The 16,414-nt window shown below is 36.4% G+C and overlaps 1 protein-coding gene across 2 annotated transcripts; it reads left to right on the top strand.

The window, feature by feature from the left end:
• Positions 1–330: 330 nt before the first annotated feature.
• LOC143584707 (transcription initiation factor TFIID subunit 2-like) lies at positions 331–12,743 on the top strand. Of its 2 annotated transcripts, none has more exons than XM_077066704.1 (25): positions 331–647; positions 2,106–2,862; positions 3,418–3,563; positions 3,640–3,706; positions 4,568–4,767; positions 4,866–5,019; positions 5,323–5,407; positions 5,483–5,574; positions 5,659–5,784; positions 5,952–6,005; positions 6,136–6,204; positions 6,436–6,533; positions 6,632–6,979; positions 7,063–7,150; positions 8,298–8,420; positions 8,509–8,565; positions 8,649–8,728; positions 8,818–8,860; positions 9,508–9,594; positions 10,178–10,267; positions 10,384–10,442; positions 10,534–10,624; positions 10,706–10,871; positions 10,948–11,131; positions 11,295–12,743. In XM_077066704.1, exons 1-25 carry the CDS (start codon positions 505–507, stop codon positions 12,436–12,438), a joined length of 4,551 nt encoding a protein of 1,516 aa, XP_076922819.1. In that variant the 5' UTR covers positions 331–504; the 3' UTR covers positions 12,439–12,743. The 2 variants fall into 2 exon arrangements, with proteins under 2 accessions (XP_076922819.1, XP_076922815.1); XM_077066700.1 differs by having other exon boundaries at positions 7,060–7,150.
• Positions 12,744–16,414: the final 3,671 nt, after the last annotated feature.

The following is a 16,414-nucleotide window of genomic DNA, read 5'->3' as shown; positions in this document are numbered from 1 at the left end:
CCAATCCCTTTGTATCGTTATATCCATCCTTTACATTTTCAAATCGCATAGCATTATCTCCACAAAATCAAATCCTTTTTGTCTATTGATCTCCTCTCCATGCTTCAAGGGATTCCAGCCCTCCATGATTTTTTTCTTTTTCTTTAATAATTTTTAACCTTTTAATTTTGTTAAAAAAAATCATATCATTATTTTCTTATCGGGTTGGGTTAAAAACAGAATTATATAGTACGGTCGTGCCCAGAGTCCATCATCGAGTGTTTAACCGAGAGCCTATATATACACCGTCCGATTAAACTCACCAACACATCATCCAAACTAGGGCTCATATTCGAAAGCTGATCTGATACATCTTAACAAAATCCCCCTATATATATTAATCATAATAATCATAATCATAATCATAATCAACCCGCTCTATTCTCTTCTTCTTCCCAAATTTAAAGGCCTTAACTGTGTGTGTATCTAGGTGTAATTACACACACACAGAATATATTTCGTAAAATGGCAAAACCTCGAAAGCATAAGAGCGAAGACCAGAAAACTGATAATAATACTACTAATAATAATAATAATAATTCGGAAGCTGTGGTGAAGCATCAGAAGCTCTGCCTCGCAATTGATATCGAGAAGCGTCGAATCTACGGGTTAGTATTCCATTAGGTTTAGCTTTTGTGCTTTAAGTTGTTATTATTGAATTAGATGCTTCAATTAATACAATTAGTACACAACGACAATTATGCATGTTCTTGAGATTAGGTTTAGCTTGCTCACGGAGCAATTAGGTTATTGCGTTTATCAGAACTGCGTAATTCGAGTGGGCCTTCATTTTAGAGATGCATTAGTTTGTTGCTGTATGTAAGGAAATGCCAAATATTACAGTTGCGAATGAAGGACGATTTGTTTTGATTTGTAAATAGCTATGTTGTCGCGAAGCAAGGTGCAGGAAACGCACGATGTGGCTATCCAGTCACTCTGGCGAGATTCCGACTTGATTACGGTCGGAATTTGGCGAGATTCCAATCTGGTCGGAAACGTCTAAAAATGGCCTGGAACCTTCCTAAACTAGCCCTAAATAAGTATAGAGCATGTAGAATATGCTTAAAACCCCCAAAATAATGTATGTTTATGTTATGTCTTGCTCATCTTAGGCCCTCGCTTTTTGAGTGCTTTGCGTCTAGGCCCAAGGTTCACCCTTTGCGTGCTAACTGCACCTTGCGTTTTTGTTAACTATGGTAAATGGCGTTTCTTGATTATCAATCACATGTAAAGTCTCTGAAAAGAGCGCTAGTAATGTTGTATTTGACCGGGAAACTTATAAGTATATGTTAATCTCATATTGTGAAGAGAGGATTTCCTTTTTCTCTTTCTTGATCATGGCATCTTGACGGCGTTAAATTTTGGAGTCATTTGAAATAGGAAGGTACAACCATTATAGTGGTAGAAGAATTTGTTGACAATAGCGGTACTATACTGCAATGTTGTAATTTTGGTATTAGTTTATGAATTACGACTGTGGTAGTTATTTGTAGCATTTAAAGAAAAATCGCTTTCTTTTCTTCATATTTACAAATGTGCTAGGCGCGCTCAAGGCGCATAGCCCTTGCCTGTGGCCTAGGCACATGGTGCAAAGAAAAGCAAGGGTCTGAGAAAAAAAAGTGCACCTAAATAAAAAAAATAGAAATATATTATGTATATGAAAAATTATATTATTCTTCAAATAAAATAAATAAAAGCTATTATATAACATTTAATATCATCAATTAGTACCAGAAGTTGTAAAATAGTCAATATTCAAATGTAATTCCAAAACTTGAATAACAAAATGTTCAGTATAATTTTTTTAACCTCTCCTAGATCCAAGTTTCACTCCTTGTGTTTCTTTTGCTTGGTTTTTTTCTTCTCATGTTCCTGTCATAGAGAATGCCAAAGCGCTCGCCTAGAAACTAGAAGCTCATTTATTGAGCATCGCTTGAAAAGTGGGGCCTAGCAAGAAGCGAGGACTTTTAATAACTATGCTTTTCTTTGTGAATCGGATTTCTTGATTGCAAACAAAATGTACTTTTATCTTGTAATTTATAGTTCTTATGTTTATGTTTGAACAGGTATACTGAGCTTGAATTAGTTGTCCCAGAGAATGGTATTGTGGGGTTACATGCTGATAATTTGATGATTGAGTGTGTAACGGTGGATGGAGAGCCAGCAAGGTTTGAAATATTTCCTCACTACCAGCAAATGGACAGTGATGACAGATGGTGCTCTGTTTCTTCAGCTAATTCTGCTGCTGATGCTGCGGGTTCGGTTTATGTTTCATGCCTTGAAAGAGAATTGGTGCCCAATTTGTTGATTATGTGCTCTAATGAGGCTGCCAAACTGGTGGTCGAGCAGCCAGAACAGATGGCGCAAGACATTGGGACCCAAACACAGACGGCGCAAGAAATTGGGACCCAAGGACAGACGGTGCAAGAAATTGGGGCCCAAGCACAGACGGTGCAAGAAATTGGGACCCAAGCACAGGCGGTGCAAGAAATTGGGACCCAAGCACAGACGGTGCAAGAAATTGGGACCCTAGCACAGACGGTGCAAGAAATGGGGACCCAAGCAGAGACGGTGCAAGAAATGGGGACCCAAGCAGAGACGGTGCAAGAAAACGGGACCCAAACACAAACGGTGCAAGAAAACGGGACCCAAATACAAACGGTGCAAGAAAACAGGACCGAAACACAAACGGTGCAAGAAAACGGGACCCAAACACAAGCGGTGCAAGAAAATGGGACCCAAACACAAACGGTGCAAGAAAATGGGACCCAAACACAAACGGTGCAAGAAAATGGGAACCAAACGTCCAGCGAACCCAAGCAGGTTAATGCAGTTACTGAAAGTCCTTGTGTTATATGCAATTAGATTGCAACCAAAATATTCAGATGATGTTTGAGCTTTTGTTTTTGAAGACATAACTGTGGTTTTTGTTTTAGGATTTAGGTTGCTATGCAAATCTGTAGTTTTTTACACTTTGGTGATAAACAAAATTAAAAAAGTGGTGTAACCAGGTTTAAGGTGTGGTTTCAAAATATCAGCTCTTTAGTAACAAGTAATGTTTAAAAGCAGAAGAATCTTACAATTACATGTTATATATACACATGAATATGCGTAAATGTACACAGTTATACCCTTATCTTTTTAGTTTCTTGAATTGTCAATATCTGCTATTCTTGAATTTTAGTTTTATGTTTTTACATCATAATGACAAATTTAGCATATGTCCTATATGGTTTACTAAGGCCTCAGAAGAAAGCTGGCTTCACTTTATTATCAAGTCAACTGACACTTATGGTTTCGTGACAATGTTCACAAGTTTTTATTCTAGTGCCGTATTCCTGTTTCAGTATTTCTTCATGTAGGTTATGTTGGCTGCAGAATGTAAGACTAATCCGTATCGATTACTGGGTGGAGAAGATAGAAACAGGAATACATATTGAAAAAGATGTGATGCACACAGATAATCAGATAAGGCGTGCTCGTTGTTGGTTCCCTTGTATGGATGATAGTTTACAACGTTGCTGGTAAGAAAATATGTTATTCTGCTCAGTATGTTTACATGCATTTTTGTTAAATGCTTTTTGTTTGTATTTTTATCAGCTTTGACTTGGAGTTCACGGTGGCCAACAACCTAGTTGCTGCCAGCACTGGAACCTTGATGTATCAGGTGAGAAATAAAGCAGTTAAATGGGATTCATTTCAGGACCTAACAATGGGTAACGGGATATTCTTCAAATAGCATGTACTTTTGGTTGTTTTATGTAAATAAATGTCTATAGATTCTTGCATCTGAAGAGAATAGTTATGCCTTGTCCTGGTGTCATAATTAATATGGACCATAAAGTAATACTTTTAAACAGTCACATACACATACTCAAATAGTCAAATAGCATACTACATTTGGGATTTTTAGGTTTACTAGTTACCATAGTTTGGGTGTGCCATGCATAAAATATGTTAACATAAAATAGAAACATAATATCAAAGAGAAAAATCTGCTAAGTATTCAAAGCCATATCAAATTAAGATCAAAGGACCGAATAGTATTATTTACTATAACAAAGGGAACGTTGCTAGCCATCACAGTCAATACTTAAATGAAAAATGACCCTGGGTTGAGAAAAACTAGTCGTCATCACGATCAAGTTGATATTATCATCATCACTCATCATTGCCAGTTTGCCACATGTGTAGAAATATGGTTTCTGATATTTATCCATCATGATTAATAAAAAGAACGGCACAGAGGCATGTTTGTGTCATTGGGTCCAATGCGTTTGCACAAAGAATACACTTGCCACAATTAGGTAATAACTCGTTAACAAGCTTTTTTGAAGTGCATGATTAATTTTTTTAGTGATCCCAAGCACACTGAAATCTAAAGAATTACAACTTCCATCTACTCCTATTTACAATGATGCATTTTGATTTTTTCTTTGCCAAACTCCCTGCAAATGTGAAGTGTGAACCCCATTTCATTCTTCATGCTTTGCAATTTTCATGCTTAGTTTTTTGTTTCTTGATCCAGGTTTTGACCAATGATGACCCTCCATGTAAGACATACATCTATAAAATAAATGTACCTGTTGCAGCTCAATGGGTATCCCTGGCTGTCGCTCCATTTGAAATATTTCCTGATCGTCATAATAATCTTATAACACACTTCTGTTTGTCACACAACTTGCCAAAGCTTCGGAATACAGTGGGATTTCTCTATAGTGCATACAGGTTTGGCATTTTTAGTTTACAGTTTAAGACTAATTGTGGTTTGGTTTTCTTCTTTTTTTGGCTTCTGCTTTATGATTACATGTTTGATTATGAAACAGCCATTATGAACATTATCTTTCTACCAAATTCCCATTTGGGTCATACACACAAGTTTTTATCAACCCTGAGATGGCAGTATCTTCTTTGAGCTTAGGTGCATCAATGAATATCTTTAGCTCACAAATTCTCTTTGATGAGAAAATCATTGATCAGGTAATCTTTTAAAATGTTGTACTCATTATCAGTAAAACATTTACATGTGCCTTTTAGTTGTCATTTTCTATTATCTCATGTATCTTGATGGGTATGGCCTTTTCAAGAGTCAAACTTTGTGTGTTATCTTAAATGCACATATTTTACTTCTTGTTTATTGGTATATTTTACCAATGGGATTTGTTAAATAGTTCTGTTTGTGTGCCATATGGCTGCTATATTAAAGAGTGATTATATAGTTTTAAGGATGATTTAATTATCTAATTTAAGTTTATGTTGATTTCTTAATCATCATTGGAGCAGACAATAGATACAAGAATAAAACTTGCCTATGGTCTTGCAAGACAATGGTTTGGAGTGTATATCACTGCAGAGGCACCAAATGATGGTAACATACTCCTATTCGCATGGTTAATGTAATTTAAATAATGTAATACAAAAATCATCTCATTTCTGTTGTCAGAGTGGTTATTGGATGGGCTTGCTTGGTTCTTGACAGACTCGTTTATTAAACAGTTTCTGGGGAACAATGAAGCACGGTATAGGCGCTATAAGGTTAGCAGCTCTCATATCTGGTTGATGATTATCTTGTTGATATTGATCTTGAATCAGGTATTTCACCTGTGAATATTATTGTAGGCAAATTGTGCGGTTTGCAAAGCAGATGATAGTGCTGCAACTGCCTTGAGCTCCGCTGATGCTTCCAAGGCTTTGTATGGAACACAGTGCATTGGTTTTTATGGAAAAGTTAGGTCTTGGAAATCTGTAAGTTTGTTTTATGAATTTTCATATTTTATTGTTCCACGAGAACAATTTTAAGTCTGCAAAATTTTCAATGGTATGCTTTCACCAATAAGTCAAAAGTCAGGCTGAAAGTTAAAGTTCAATCAAACATTGGTTGAATTTGATCTTTGACCACTTCTTTCTTGCAGGTTGCTGTTCTCCAGATGTTGGAAAAGCAGATGGGTCCTGAGTCATTCTGTAAAGTACGATGGTTGACTTTATTTTCGCTATGTAAAATTTAACTTCTGTAAAGAAATTGATTTTTTTTGTCTATTAATATCAGGAAGCTCATTATTAACTTGTCATTGCTTGATTTTTATTTATACTTGACAGGTTTTAAAAAATCTGGTTGCACCTCCTAAAGATACAACTCGTCCCTTAAGAACCCTTAGCACAAAACAGGTGAGTAGAAGCTATATCATGTCTATATGATACATGTAAAACTGTTTTTAAAAGGTGAAAGAACTGTTTCTTTTGCAACTTAATACATGGTTTATCTTGTATCACATTACTTGACACACATACACACGTCTGCAAGTTCCCTATTATTGCTTTAATATGTAAACAACATGCGATATGAAAACAAGGTTAACTTGTTATCAAACCTTTTTTTGGCTAAAATCTGAAATGCAGTTTTGGCACTTGGCTAATGAAGTAGGCAATCTTGAGCGCCCTTTTCTAAGAGAATTTTTTCCTCGTTGGGTGGGTTCTAGCGGTTGCCCTGTTTTAAAGTATGATTCAACAAACATATACATATTTTTCTTTTTTTTTAAATTTAAATATCTGCCACTTTTAATGCTAACTTTTTGTTGCATTTTATGATACTTAGGATGGGATTTACATACAACAAACGAAAAAACCTGGTTGAGTTAGCAGCTTTGCGTGGGTGTACAGCCACACCAGATTCAAATCCCACTTTTCCCAATTCAAAACCCGATTTTGTGAAACGAGAAGTTGATGCTGGATGGCCCGGGATGATGAGTATACGGGTTCATGAACTTGATGGAATGTATGATCATCCTGTCTTACCAATGGCGGGAGAAACATGGCAGCTTCTAGAAATACAATGTCATTCTAGACTTGTTTCTAAACGTTTTCAAAAGCCAAAAAAAGGGCCTAAACATGATGGTTCTGATGATAATGCAGATGCAGTTGCCTCAGCAGATACGCGTTCCAAGTCTGTAGTTATGTGCTTTTTATTGTTTCAACTATAGTTTATGTTTCTTTCTGTGTGACATTTGTGAGATGATTTGTTAGCAGCAACGATTCCCCCTTGCAATGGCTTAGGGCAGACCCTGAAATGGAGTATCTTGCTGAGATTCATTTCAACCAACCTGTACAGATGTGGGTAAGTTATCGTGCTTTTCTTTGTTATTAATATTTTTGGTGGAAATTTTGACTGATATACTTGTGAATTGGTCGATTCAGGTTACGATTTTATCTTCAATAGATCAAACGGGCAAAACGAATATTTATTAGCTGAAAACAATATGGCCCAAACGGTCAAAATTTGTCCAAAATGTATTTTGTTGCAAAAACCCTCCTAATTCTATCTTCTGAAGTTCAGATAATTCATTGAAATATTATATTATTGCAGTTGTGTTTCACTTATTCATAGTTTATAGAAATCACAAGTGTCAACACTCAACACAAGCCTACCCACACAAAAACTATTCTTTTTTATTGCAAAAACCCTCCTAATTGGTGTTCTGAAATTTAAATTATTTATTGAATTAATATAATTCTTGCAATCGTGTTTCACATATTCGTTATTTACATAAGTTACAAGTGTCAGTACAACCCAACCCAACCCAACGCATACAAAAAATTACCCTTTTATCTGTTATGACACAAAAACTACTCTTTTTTATTGCTAAAACCCTCCTAATTGGTGTTCTGAAATTTGGATTATTTATTAAATTAATATAATTCTTGCAATCGTGTTTCACATATTCGCTATTTACATAAGTTACAAGTGTCAGTACAACCCAACGCATACAAAAAATTACCCTTTTATCTGTTATGCCACAAAAACTACTCTTTTTATTGCAAAACCCCTCCTAATTGGTGTTCTGAAATTTAGATTATTTACTGAATTAATATAATTCTTGCAATCGTGTTTCACATATTCGTTATTTACATAAGTTACAAGTGTCAACCCAACCCAACCCAACCCAACCCAACACATACAAAAAAATACCCTTTTATCTGTTATGAACCAGATTGACCTGCTCACCTGCCACCTTTGGTAATTTTGCAGCCTTGAATGTTTGGTAATATAATTTCAGTTTCTAAAATACAAGCATGCATGATGTGTGTTATAAAAAGGAAATCGTCAACCAAATAGAAAATGATTTACATGCTAATACTGCTTTCTGATGGAAAGAAAAAGAGGATGAAGTTTGTGCACATATGATTGTATTTTTTATGCTCTCCTTTTCTTTTCTTTTTGTTTTTTAATCTAACTGTTTTGAGAAAATCTAAACATAAACCAGATAAATCAATTGGAGAAGGACAAGGATGTTGTTGCTCAAGTACAAGCAATAACAGCACTAGAGTTGTTTCCTCATCACATGCCAATTGTCAATGCTTTAAATCATCTTCTTTGTGATTCTCAGGTACTCTCCTTGCTAGTATATATAATAATACATGTATATTCTTTTTGTTAGTTAAAAAATTTTTAATTTTACATTTTTCTTTGTCAAGGCATTTTGGCGAGTTCGGATCGAGGCAGCTTTTGCTTTAGCCACCACAGCATCCGAGGTATGATTAAGATATCCTCATGATTGTCTCTAAAAAAGGTTTTGTTAATTATCTGTCATTTGATGCATTGTTTGTTATTACAGGCAACTGATTTGGCTGGTTTACAGAATCTGATTAAGTTCTATAAAAGTAGACGATATGATGAGAAGATTGAACTCCCAAAGTAAGTTTTCTATTCTTTTCTATCGTTTTGGTAGATATCGAATAATACCTTGCTGTAGTATGCTCAGCTATTTTTATTTTAATTCTCAGGCCAAATGACTTCCATGATTTTGCGGAGTATTTTGTACTTGAGGTAATGTGATGAGGTAGGATGTGTAATGTCAGTGTCTAGGGGTCAGTTTTGAGACACAGCATGATCTTGGTAATTAATATAATATTCTTAACATAATACAATTATACTTGTATTCAACAGAGTATAGAATAATGCTAGGCATGAGCATAAGGTCCCATTAAATAATTAGTTAGTCAAATATATGTGTATGTGTGTAAATGTCAGGCGAACACGAGCTTTAATATAGTTGGTTGTCTATGTTCTAACTGTCATGAATTGTGGTTGGTCGGTAATTGGATATCATATATGTTAATTATTATTCTAGCTCCTTAGTTTTTGAGTTTTTATATATCAAATTTTTCCAAGGGTGATTCCTCAATAACAAGGTCAAATCTTTCTTTGAAATTTATTTGTGTGATTGATCATGGTTTACTGTATGATGTTCTGCATTATATATACTGGATGAAAAAACCTGCCTCTGGTCATATTTGTAATTTATAAGTTTGATGGTTTTGGCATTGGTTGCACACATTGTGTTTCAATACGTAGGAGTACGTTGCTTTCTATATGCTTGAGTTGACTTTTTAAAAAGCACAGTGAGTGAAGTGGATAAAAAAGAAATATTTGTTGACTATTTTAAACTTTTGAACTATGGATGTTTTTTACAGGCTATTCCACATGCTGTTGCTTTGGTTAGATCATCAGATAAAAAGAGCCCTAGGGAAGCTGTTGAGTTCATTTTACAACTCTTGAAGGTGTGTATTCATATTTTATTATGCTGGCATTTTGCTATATATATACATGTGTGCGTGTGTGGATTGGAAAAAGTAGGGCTGGGATGAGTTGAGAGTACCTTATATGCTCTATATTATCTAGTGTTGTTCTAAAGAAATAGTTGGTGCATCAGGTATGATTACAAAAACATTATTATTACAATAAATAATCTAATTACAATAAATAATCTTTGAGTAAAACTACGCAAGAATTTGATTCTAGTTTTTAATAAATAGTTCATTGAGTATGATTACAAAAACATTATTATTACAAATTAAAATCTAAATTTTTGAGTAAAACTACTAAAGAGCTTGATCCGTTCTCCCTTAACTATATTTTATCCAACCCATATGAGCCATTGATAAAAAACTAAACCCAAATCAAACCTTTCAAAGTAAACAGGTTAAAATTGCTACCTCTATAATGGGGGCCAAAAGGCAGAGTTCTTTAGGTTGCACTACCTTGGTCATTTTTTTTTTGTTGACCACCCGTTGTGCATATCTTCATTGTATTTTGTGTTCTTTGCCTTTTTAATTGTTGTTCATACTTCTATTGATTATACAGTACAATGAAAACAATGGGAATCCTTACTCTGATGTTTACTGGCTTGCTGCATTGGTCCAGTCAGTTGGTGAACTCGAATTTGGACAAGAGGTTTGTTGTCATCTATTGATTTAATACAACTGTATATTTTAATGATTAAACCCATCATATAAGTATATACTTTTATCTTCATTTTTCACTATTAATTTTTATTATTTTACTGGCAGACTGTTTCTAAACTATCTTCTCTTGTGAAACGGATAGACCGGTTATTACAGTTTGACAGGTGCATTATTACTCTCATCACAGCTGTATTATTATAACCCATCAAGTTGTAACTTTTAACCCATTTAATATGGATTTTAAATATTTACCAGGCTGATGCCAAGCTACAATGGAATCTTGACGGTTAGTTGCATTCGAACACTGACACAAATTGCATTGAAGCTTTCAGAATTCACCCCTCTGGTAACTATATTTCTTTCGTTTGTAGCTACAAGTTTCAAAATAAACACCGCTTATTTATATATCTTTTTACTCTTGTTTCAGGATCATATCATTGATTTAATAAAACCCTTTTCCTCTTCTAAGTCACAATGGCAAGTTAGAATTGAAGCATTCAGGTCACTTCTTGACCTCGAGTATCATTGCAAAGGAATCGATGCAGCATTGATTCTGTTTACTATATATATGAAGGACGAGCCTTCATTAAGAGGTTTGGCAGTGAACATTTAATTATTAAATTAGTTATTAATCATAAAATCACTTTTTTTAATATGTTTTTTCATCAGGTCAAGTGAAGTTGGGTGTGCATGCTATGCGGTTATGCCAGATAAACGGTGATTCGGATGACGACCACGGTATCATGCGTGGAACTCTCGTGGCATTACTTCGCCTTCTTGAAAGCCCAGCAGCGTTTAATAATGTCACACTCCGCCATTATATATTCTGCATTTTACAAGTCCTGGCTGGAAGGTAATTAGTTATAAACTAATACCATCCATATTGCTATTTGTTTATCTTATTTACAAGTCCTGGCTGGAAGGTTAATAGTTATAAACTTATAATACCTTCTGTATTACAATTTATTTATCTATTTTTATTATCTTTTTAAAAGAATATAACTTCTGTATATCAGACCACCGACACTTTGTGGAGTTCCGAGAGATGAAACGATGATCAAGGGCCACATGGAAATCTGCAACGAGCTTAAAAACTTCTTTGCTGCTATTGTGAATCAATCTAATTCTAAGCCTCCAGAATCGTCTCCAGACGCCCTTATGCTTCCGTATGACGGGCCAGACACCGAACCAAAAACTAACCCAAATATTGTTCCCGCTACTGATAACGTGGAATTAATCCCGTATCAAGAATTGACTCTAACCTTGACCGAACCTGATTTACCAAAAGAAGTAAACAACAATAATGAACAAAAACTGCCAGATTTACCCATTCTGGATTCTTCAGAAGTTCATAAAGAACCTGCTACGGTTTCAAACAGTCAAGAACGAAAAAAAACCGTGTTGAAAATAAAAATGAAGCAATCATCTGCTGCTTCTAGTAGAGCCGAGGATGTTGTTGATAACACAGTTTTAGAAAGATCTCAAGGTGCCCATAATGGCGGCGATCATGGAATGAGTAGTTCCGCTTCGATGGATGCCCCGCCACAAAGAAACTTCACTGAGCCCGCAAGTGCCGGTAATCAAAATTTTGAAGATGTTAACTCATGCCACGACCTTGGGTCGGGTGTCACCGCCAGCATCGGCAGTGCTAAACTTCCTCATGATGGCGGTGATGGTGATGCCGCCCTAATAAAGGAACTACAGTGTACCGCTGAATCAAGTAAAGTTCAAGCTAACGATCCGGAAACCGTTAATCATAGCAGGTACATCAGTCTCCGAGCCCTTAATGAAGGGGTTGACGGTCTGTTACCAGGACCCACGAACAAACCGCCTTCAGATGGTAAAGATAAGGAGGAGAAGAAGAAAAAGAAAGATAAGGTTAAGAAAAGAAAAAAGAAAGATAAAGATAAAGACGATCCTGCGTATTTGGAGCGAAAACGGTTGAAGAAAGAAAAGAAAGGAAAAGAAAAGGAATTGGCTAAACTGATGATATCGCCACCTTTGATCGATGTGAAACAATCCGAGGCAGTTAAAGATGAGGTGGCGGTTGCTCGAGTGCCAAGTGTTGTGATGCCAGTGGACGATGTGGTAAAGCGGCCCGAAGGTACCGTTTCGACTCATAAACTTAAAATTAAAATAAAAAACCGGACATTGACCTGACCGTAGTTAGTAGGTGTGGTTTTTACAAGTAGAGTCTTCTGTATAACTGTATACTGTACAATATATAACGATCATGTGTTGATTCATTGATGGGCCTAAGTAAAAAAGTGTGATTAAGTTCTGGTCAGGCGGGATCGGGTCTGGTACTCTGGTCCATGACAATTTACACATGTTTGGAGAGTTGGTTGATTTTAATTTTAATGATAGGAGAGTAAATTATGTTTTGTTGTGGTTTGTCAATTTTTTATTTTCTGGTTTCAGTCTCTGTAGTTTTTATTTTGTCATTTCAGTCCGTTTGTCTAAATCTGGTTTCAGTCTGTATTCTAGGCTCTCAATCACCCCTATTCTACTACGGATTTCAATACCTAACCGTCACCGTTGTCTTCATCTACTGCTTTACTGCTATCTCAGTCACACATGGCACACATGTGGTTCTCAATTTTAACCTGCTTTCAAAATCAAACCTCTAACCGAAGTTTTAACGGTCAGTCTCTTCCCAAATGAAGAAATGGTGATGTTGCATTCTGGGTTTGCCACCCACGTATTTGATTTCAATTTGGGCTGCCTCCTAAAATAGTCCTTAATTTGAACCCAATATGGTTCAGCACCAAATATCACCGCTACCTTTTCATCAAACATGAGCTTAATCGGTTGCATGTTGAACTCATTGGAGGACAAATCGGCTGCGTTTAGGTCTAGCCATTAAGGACAGTGAGTCAAGCATGGGGAGCTGGGTTAAATGCATGGCTAGGAAAAAAAGATGTTCTTCTAAGGTCTCCATTACTATGTCGATGTTTTAAAATACATGAAAAAAAGGAAAGAACAATGGGGGTGTAAAGATGTTTCGTCTATCGTTGGTGATGGTTGAGGATTTGGTGGGAGTGGTGTTGACGATTGAGAGAGGGGATCAAAAGGGTGGGGGAGAGGGATTAACTAGACGTGCACAAAAAAACCGGTTCCGGAACCTAACTGGTGGAACCGAACCGGAACCGGTTCCAGTTCCAACCCGGTTGGTACAATACCCGGTTTGGGTATTTTTGTACCCGAAAATAGCACCCGGTTCTCATATTTGTATGTCAGTACCAGTTCCAACCCGGTTCCTACCCGGTTCTTAATTGGAACCGGTTCGGTTCGTACCTGGAAAAACCGGTTCCTACGCGTTTTTTTTGAAGGGTCAAACAAAAGTCAAACTAGCCGTTGGAACCGGTTCCAACGGTAATATAGCCGTTGGAACCGGTTTTTTAGACACCAATTAGCCGTTAGAACCGGTTCCAACGGTAATATAGCCGTTGGAACCGGTTTTTGAGACAATAGATCCGTTGGAACCGGTTCCAACGGTAATATAGCCGTTGGAACCGGTTTTTGATGCCCAAACCTGTATATAACTTGTTTCCACCACTTGTTTCACCACCAAACTCAAAAACAAACTAAAATACTACTCCTTTAGCAAACCCGTTCCTTTACCCGACCATCCAACTAAATATAATTATGGCACCCATCAAAAAAAAACTTACAACTTGAGAAATAAAATATTTTCGATTTCGTTTGACAACGCTTCAAACAATACTAAGGCGGCTGAAAAATTTATCATTAAATATTCACCACCTTGTTTCGGGGATTTTTTTCATGTCCGATGTGTTGCACATATCATCAACTTGGTTGTTCAAATAGGTCTTGACAATGAAAACATTTGTGATGATTTAAAATACTTTAGACTTATGTTACAAGATGTCTTCAAAAGTGGTAAAAGAAGACATCTTGAATATAAGAACTATTGCAAGTCAGTTGAAAGAAAGTATTTGGGGCCGAATTGGGACGTTCCAACCCGTTGGAACTCAACTTGTCATATGTTAAAGTGTGCTTTTGCCCAATGCCAAACTTTACAAGCTTTTCATAACAATCTTGTTGAAGAACGCGAGGCCGATATGTTTCCGGAAAGTGTTTGGGTCCAAGTCGGTTATTTGTTGGAGTATCTTGACGTGTTCAAAAAGTCGACAACAAAATTATCGGGAGTCTATTACCCTACTAGTTGTTGGGTTTTGCAAGAATTGTACTATATGTCTTGTGTTTTTAAAAGCTTTGTGGAGAAGAACAAACTCTTCGAAAATATTGTTGCGGTGATGAAAGAAAAGTTCATAAAATATTTTGAAAACATACAGCCGGTCTTTACTTGTGCCGCCGCATTAAACCCCTATTGGAATGTTAATGGGGTTGAAACAACGATTGAGGAAATATTCGACAACTTAGGTATGCACGAGATTGACCCGAAGTTGTCTACGGAAGCGAAGGACAAGTTCAACAAAAACCTTCAAGACCTTTATGACCATTATTTTCAAATGTATAGTCCAAGCACGAGATCGTCTTTTGTGAAAAAAACAACTATGCAATGACCCACTTATAAATTTGATGAATGGGATTCGTGAATCGGCATCTAAGAGGCAAAGAGGAAACACATCAAGTAGCGAACTTGGTCGATATAGTGGAGCAAACTATGTTGAGGGCGCAACGGTCGACGAAATTCGCAATATTGATTTGTTGGCTTGGTGGAAAGGTAAACAAAACGAATTTCCCATTCTATCCGCCATGGCTCGTGATTTGCTTGCCGTACAAGCCTCAACGGTTGCTTCCGAATCGGTTTTTTCTCTTAGTGGGAGGGTGTTATCTATGCGAAGAACAAAACTAACTCCCGAGTCTCTAGAGGTTTGCATTTGCCTAAAGGACCATTTGGATGCGGTGGATCGTGTACAACACAAGGCGAACTTTGAAGACGAAATACCAATAGAGCGTCATATTCATGATGAGGAGGGGGAGGACGGGGTTTCTTCCGCTAACGAAGACGAGGGTGAAGACGAGAATGAAGACGAAGAAGAGTTGTAATTATTTGTTTTGGTAAAATTATTTGTAACTTGTTCAACTAATATTTAGTTTTGATTTGTTTTATTATAATTACTTTTGTTACTCATGATTAATTTTTGTTACTTTTTTAATAACGACGAACATTTTATTTATTTAAAAAATAACTATTACAAACATTATTAAAACATAAACGATACTAAACATAAGAACTAAAACATAAAAAACAAAGTCCGTCGTTTTAATCCGGGAATACTTATTTTTGGGTTGTAGAGCCGGACGACTCTCCCACTTCCGTTTTTTTAGCTTCCAACCTTCTTTTCTCTCGACAATACTTATTCGTATGTTTTCGTAATGTCGAGTTGGACCCTGCTTTAAGAAACTTCGAGCAATATTTGCAACGTGCCAACTCATGTGAGTCGGTCATGAGACACAAATCGTAATGAACCCAAACATCGGGGCATCTTGTTGTTTCGATCACCATAACGTCATCATTAGTTGCCATTTGTTGTCGGTTTAAGGTTAATTGTGGTTTGGAGTGTGTTTTATAGTTTTGAAATTGGTTTAACAAGTACACAAACAAACCTTGCTATTTATAGTAAGAAAATAACCTATTTGTAGTTAAAAAACCGGTTCCAACGGTCAAAAACGGCTATATAGCCGTTGGAACCGGTTCCTAACGGCTATAATATTTAAATTTCAAAAAAAACCGGTGGAACCGGTTTTTACGTAAAAACCGGTTCCGGTTCATACCCTACCCGGTTCTTAAAAGTTAGCATATCTGGGCATCGGTTCGGGTCGGGAACCGAACCGGTTCTTGATTGGAACCGGTTCCATTTTACAACCCGGTGTGAAAAAACCGGTTTCGAACCGGTTCGGGTTTTCCAGTTGAACCCGATTTGTGCACGTCTAGGATTAACTTCAGTGTTTTAGTTTATGTAGATTTAAGCAATTTACATAAATATTCTCTTACGTAAATCACATAAATTTTATTTCAAGCATACGGCTTCCTAAACTTTTATGACGTAACAAACCGAGTTAGATAGACAAACTAAAATGACAGGAAATGGAAAAAATTGCGTTAATGGTGTAAAGCTTCGTCTTAATGGTGTTTTTGAGGATG

Source organism: Bidens hawaiensis, unplaced genomic scaffold (assembly GCF_021521415.1).
Source record: "Bidens hawaiensis isolate Kalapana, Puna unplaced genomic scaffold, B.hawaiensis_p1.1 tig00001521_1, whole genome shotgun sequence".
NCBI classification, from domain to species: domain Eukaryota; kingdom Viridiplantae; phylum Streptophyta; class Magnoliopsida; order Asterales; family Asteraceae; genus Bidens; species Bidens hawaiensis.
Note: the sequence above shows the minus strand (reverse complement) of the source record. Positions and strands in the feature narration are given on the sequence as shown.

Coding starts and splice junctions, on each gene's coding strand:
- LOC143584707 (XM_077066700.1), top strand. CDS start 505: ATGGCAAAACCTCGAAAGCATAAGAGCGAAGACCAGAAAACTGATAAT. Junction 6,205..6,435: donor GAACCCTTAGCACAAAACAG/GTGAGTAGAAGC, acceptor TCTGAAATGCAG/TTTTGGCACTTGGCTAATGA. Junction 10,872..10,947: donor GGACGAGCCTTCATTAAGAG/GTTTGGCAGTGA, acceptor TTTTTTCATCAG/GTCAAGTGAAGTTGGGTGTG.